This window comes from Lichenostomus cassidix, unplaced genomic scaffold, assembly GCF_008360975.1.
Source record: "Lichenostomus cassidix isolate B80296 unplaced genomic scaffold, HeHo_3.0 HiC_scaffold_741, whole genome shotgun sequence".
In the NCBI taxonomy this organism is placed as follows: domain Eukaryota; kingdom Metazoa; phylum Chordata; class Aves; order Passeriformes; family Meliphagidae; genus Lichenostomus; species Lichenostomus cassidix.
Window position 1 is genome coordinate 18957 of NW_028147400.1, and position 6043 is coordinate 24999.

Consider the following 6043-nt stretch of genomic DNA (forward strand, 5'->3'; position numbering starts at 1 on the left):
TCCTTCCCCCAGCGCTGCCCATCCTTGTACCAGGTGGTGGCATTGAGTGTCCCCAAGCCCTGGCAGGTAAGTGTCACTCTGTCCCACAGCACCGCTGGCGTCCAGGGGGGATCCACGAGGAGCTGGGTGATCCGGGCACCTGCAGGTGACAGGGGACACCAGCCTGCCAGGACCAGCACAGGGCTGGGGACAGCGGGATGGGGACATGGCATCCCTTGGGGACTCACCAGCGAGGCTGAGGGTCTGGGCTGGAAGGGAGAAAGGACAGGGCTGGGTTAGGGTGGCCCCGAGGTGACAGCTTCACCCGGGGCAAAGCGTGTCCCAAACTGTCCCTGTGGGAACACCCAGAGTGACACGGATGTCCCAGGGATGGGGATACTGTGGCCACTTGAGGCTGATGCGAGACGTGGGGACATTGTGGACAGCCTGAGATGGCACTGCCACCAGCCCCAAAGCTCTTGTCCCCACTACCTCATGGTGCCTGTCCTCTTGTCTCTGTCCCCACATCACTGTCCCCAAATTCCTGTCCCCCTGTTCCTGTCCACACTCCACAACCCAGTCACACCACTGTCCATCCCCACGGACTGGCTCTGCTGGCACTGGGGACCTCAGAGAACCCACGGCCCCCCTGTGCCCCCTCCCCACCGCTCTCTGCCTCACCAGGGCCATCCCTGGGCATCAGGCCTGTACCCAGGGCACTCACCCCACAGGAGCAGTGCCACCATCCCGGTGTCCCTGGCCATCTGGGCTGGCTGTCACACACTGCTGGGGCTACCTGTCTCTGTTGGTGGCTCTTCGGCCAGAGGAGAAGGAAGTGAGGTCACATCTTGTCCCCACATGTAGGTGGCCCTTGGTGGGGGCAGGGTTGGTGACAGGCTGGGCACATGATGGGGACATGGTGGCAACATAGCAAGGATATGCTGGGACATGCTAGGACACAGTGGGGACATGGGAGACCCAGGAGTGGGGACTCAGAGGACATGGGGAGCCAAGGATGGGTGTCCCAGGGAATTGGGGTGTCCCAGGGAATTGGGGTGTCCCACAGAATTGGGGTGTCCCAGGAATGGGGTTTGGGAAAAGGGATCCCACAGGAATAGCGGCTGAAGAAGGTTTCCTGGGAGGGCAATCACAGGAGATTGGGGTCCTGGGGAATGGGCAGGGGGGCCAAGGGTGGGGGTCCAAAGGGACCATTGTCACTCCTGTCCTCTCAGCCCCTCCCCGGGTCTGAGACGGAAAAGTCCCTCCAGCTGAGCTGGGACTGCCCTGCTGACCCTGCCCCCCCTTTAGGGGATTCCCTTGTCCTTCCCCCACCCCAGCCTGGGGCTCTTTCCTCTCTTCATTTCCCTTTCTTGTTTCGGGGGCGGGGCTGCCCTGGCGAGTGACACAGCCCGGGGGGGTCCTGTCCCTGCCCTCTGCAGCTGCTGCCACCGCAGCGGGGACTGCGTGAGCTCAGGGCTCACTGACAGAGGAGTCAGTGCCGGTGACAGCGATGGTGACAGTGACAGTGCACGGTGAGCACCCCACAGCCAGAACCCCACAGATCACACCCCAACGCCCCACAGCCCCTCCCCAACAGACTGGGCATCATCAAGGTCCTGTCCTGGAGCTTGGGGACATCGATGTGGGACATTCTGGCACATACCAGTGCGTGGCCACCAACCAGCTGGACAGGCACCGCATGTTCCGGGCGCTCAGCCCAGAGCTGGCCCTAGAGGTGACACTGCGGGGACACTGGGGCACAGGTGGGGTCATACGGGGTCATGGGGGATTGCAGGATCCCCACGGTGACAGGTGACCCTGCTGTGACCCCTTCTGTCCTCAGCGGTGGCCACGGGTGATGTCAGGACCCTCCTGTTCCTAGTTCTGCTCCTGGCTGTCATCAGGGGCTGTCACTGCTGGACTGGAGAATTGGACACTGAGGGAAAGGGAGTGAAAGGCTGTGGGTTTTGGGGAATTGTGCTGTAATGCCATGAGAGGTGCTGTTGTGGAGCTGAAAATCGGCTGGGGGGTGGGTGCTTCCTTCCTTCCATTCGGGATCGGGGAGAGCAGTGGTGTGTGTGTTGCACAGGGTGTGTGTCTGGCCAGGACACTGCTGCACTGCCCCTTGGCACTGCGATCTGAGCTGCAGCCTTCACCGCTTCTGCCCACTGCCGGTGGAGCTGCCGGGACTGATTGGTGCTGTGAGATTGCAAAAGGAGCGATTTCCCCTCTTTGCTCTGCCCGAGGCTGCCATGGCTGCCGAGGGGATCCAGCTGGGATTGCAGCGCCCCCTGCTGGCCGGAGTGATCCCTGCAGCGCCCCCTGCTGGCTTGAGTGAGCTCCGCAGCGCCCCCTGCTGACCGTGGTCATATTGACACCAAATAAGGAAAAACAGCTCTGAGCAGGTTGGAAGCTTCTGTTATTGTGTTGTTTGATCTCTTCTGTTCTCTTTATTTTCTAGTAAAGAACCGTTCTTCCTTTTTCTACAGTTAGGCCTGGAAGCCCTGAAATTTTCAAAGTTATAATAATTTGGAGCGAGGCATCTTCTTTCCATTCTAAGATTATTCCCACCCACCTTGGCAGACATTTGTCTTTTAAACCAAGACAGCTGCCAAATCCAGGGTTCCAGTGTGGATGGGACACACATTCCAAGAGAAAGCAGGGTCAGACATGTGACCACTTCATGCTCTGCCTTTTAAGCCCCTGGGCCACCATGGGCCCTCCCCCCAGGTGGGACTTCCAGTCACTTGGCCACTCAGGAGTTGGGTTGGACAGAGCATCACACTGTCCCCAGTGTGCCATGGCTGACAGACTGATGGACACACAGGACCCTATCACACCCAACATAAGGCCTGACCAACCCCCTATCACACACAGGTGTTCCAAAATGTCTCCAGACATCAAACTGCTCCTGTCTCTGACACCTCACCCTGTGCCATGGATTGATCCCAACTGCCCTGGAAAAGGGGTATGAGAGGTTGGGGAGCCTTGGAATTTTTTTCTCCATTCCTGTTACTAAGCATCAAATAGCTGGGTGTTTAGAGCCATCAACTCTTTTGTAAGAGACAAAAGGGTGTGCTTGGGCGGGGCAGGGTAAGGCAGGAACTGGCCATTGGAACTGGCACTCTGGTCATCCGGACACCGAGAGGAGAGGCTGCTCTTTGCTTCTGGCTGCGACCACAGGAAAATCCAGCTGTGCTCTGCCTTTCTCCTCTTGGCTGGGTGAGCTTAGATTTAACCTCTTTCCCACTGGGAAGTGCGCTTTTCCCTGGCTGCATTTTCTCACAGCAGTTGACAGGGGGTCTGGCTGTCCCTGCCGCCCTCCCCGCTCTGCCGCACAAGACTGCAGTGTCTGCTGTGACTGCAGAGCTCTTGCTACCTCGCTGGCTAGCCGGGGAGAGCCAGCTCCTGCCCCTGCCGCCCTGCTCGTCGCTCTGAGCTGTTTGCTGCCCTGCCTGCTTTCTCAGCCTCTTCTGCCATTACCAGCTGCCTGAGGCTGACCTGACCCTGCGCCACAGCGCCACCTGCAGCCGCTCAGGAGTCATCACACCTGCCCTGCCCGGCCAGGAGCTCAACAGCGCCCCTGCTGCTGGCAACCATGATTACACCACATGGGAAAAGGCTCAGCAGCTCAAAAGTCATCTGCCATTGGTTTCTGGGTCTAGTTGTGGTTGCTATTATGGTAACTGCTTGTTTATAGATACTAGTAAAGAACTGTTATTCCTTTTCCCTTACCTTTGCCTGAAATCCCTTGATTTTCAAAATTAAAATAATTCGGAGGGAGGGGAAATCACATTCTCTGTCCTAAGGGAGGTTTCAACCTCTCTTAGCAGACACCTGTCTTTCAAACTGAGACAGGGGGAAACTCCGGAATGCCCACAGTGCCTTGGTGACATCATAGTGTGGGGGAACACAGCAGAGGAGGGTTTAGAGACAGAGGAGAAGAGAATCCAGAGCCTCCTGAAGGCTGCTTTGGCCATCAAAGCAATGAAGGTCCACCTGCCAGGTTCCTTCTGGTAGGGGAATCGTGCTGGGGGCAGCGTCTGGGGTTTGTTCCTTGTTGGACCTTTCCCTGGAAATCATTCCTTTTCTGACCCTTTTGATTCTGAATCTTGTTGCTGTTGCTGTTGGTTTTCTTGTGTCATTGCTGTTTGCAGGAAATTGTTCTTCTCTCAGCCCTTTGGCATCTCTGCCTTTTGTGCCTCACCTGGGGGGGGGGGGTCAGCAGCCCCTGGTTTATAGGGGAAGCACACAGAGGTGTTGGTGCCCATGGGTGGGGATCTCCCCAGTGTCACCCAGTGCTCCCAGTGTCCCCCCATGCCCCCCAGTGTCCCCCATTGTCACAGCACATTCTCATAGATGTCACTGGATTCCCGCCGTTGCCCATGGGGTCCTGGCAGCTCTGCATAGGTCACCTGGGGGTCCTGGGGTGGGGTGATGCTGGGGGACCCTGAAAGAGACACTGGTTGGGAGGACCAAGGTAGGGAGTGACACCTGTGGGTGACGTGTCACTGTCACCTCCCAACCTGTACTCACTGCCTGTCTGCTTGGTGATCACAACATGGCTGTACAGCACCTCCTCCTCCTCTGGGGGGGCTGGGGGCTCCGGGGGGACCCTGCTGGCATAAGGGGGTGTGTGGGAGGAGATGGAGAATTGTGGGGCTGGGGGTAATAGGGGGGTCATGGCTGGAGCCCCCAACTCACCTTTCCTGGTGCTTCCTGGAGGCTGCAAAGGAAAGAGTGACGGGTGACTGTGGGGTCCCAGGGCCATGACCACACTCAGGAATCCTGAACCCTCACAGGACCCTCAGTTCCCACCAGGATCCCTGAGTATCCCTGAAGGGCCCCAGAATTCATGAACCCCCGCAGTGTCACCAACCAACTCAGGCTCAAAATACCAAAGCCCTCCAAACTCCCCCACGACCCCTGAAAGAATCCCAGCAACCCTGCACAACCCTCCAGCATCTCCCCAAACCCTACAGGAGCCCAGCCAAGGTCACTGGGGGCTCAGCCCCACCCCAAGTCAGGCTATAGACCCCCAAATCCTACGGCTACCAGGGACCCCCATGACCCCATTGTCACCCACCCATGCGGTGCCACCGGCGCCAGGCCACAATGACACCCAGGAGCAGAACCAGAAACAACAGGGAACCACTGACCCCTGCGGCCACTGCAGGAAACAGACAGAGACACATTGGGGTCACCTGTCACATCAGGGGTCTTGAACCCCCAGAGCGACTCCATATGACCCCACCTGTGCCCCAGTGTCCCCGCGGTGTCACCTCCAGGGCCAGCGCTGGGCTGAGCGCCCGGAACACGCGGTGCTCATCCAGCTGGTTGGTGACCACACACTGGTAGGTGCCAGAATGTCCCACATCGACGTCCCCAAGTTCCAGGAGGGGACCCTGGGCCACCTCCTGCCCGTCGCGTAGCCAGCTGAAGTTGACAGGTGCTGAGCCCACCTGCACCGAGCAGCGCAGGGTCACGGGGTCACCTGGGTGCACCTGGAGTGCCGGGGGGCCAGGGGTGATGGTGGCATTGGCCACGGGCACTGCGGGGACAGAGACAGGGCTGAGGGTGGGGGAGGGGATGGCATCAGGTGTGGGGGGAGGGGATGGGGGGATGACAATATCATGGGTGGGATCTCCCCCAGCCCAAGGGTCTCACTCACCCAGGACAGTGACAATCAATGGGTCACTTTCAACCGTGCTGTCCCCATCGCTGACCCGACACTGGTAGTGGCCACTGTCCTTGTCCCCAACACGGCTCAGCTCCAGGCAGGGTCCAGTGCCCAGCAGTGTCCCCGAGCCCTCCCGGTGCCAGGAGAACGACAGGGGACCTGTCCCCGCGGCCACTGCACAGCTCAGCACCAGGCTGTCACCAAGTGCCACCTGTCCATTGGGTGGCTGTGCTGACAAGGACACGCCTGATACTGGGATCCCTGTGCGAAGGGGACAGCAGAGGACAGTGAGGGAGTGGGGACACCAGGAGAGAACAGGGGACAGCAGGGGACAGGGAGGGATATGGGGACAGGGAGGGACACGGGGAGGGTCAGAGAGGGGTG

The 6043-nt window shown here is 59.2% G+C and overlaps 1 protein-coding gene across 1 annotated transcript; it reads right to left on the reverse strand.

Moving 5' to 3' along the window:
• Window positions 1-4303: 4303 nt before the first annotated feature.
• On the reverse strand, window positions 4304-5920 carry LOC146423251 (Fc receptor-like protein 2; the record flags this gene model as incomplete). The annotated part of the gene is made up of 6 exons (XM_085044988.1): window positions 4304-4441; window positions 4516-4595; window positions 4684-4705; window positions 5066-5149; window positions 5234-5530; window positions 5651-5920. Coding segments are annotated over 6 exons (875 nt in total), but the record flags the coding sequence as incomplete, so codon positions are not given.
• Window positions 5921-6043: the final 123 nt, after the last annotated feature.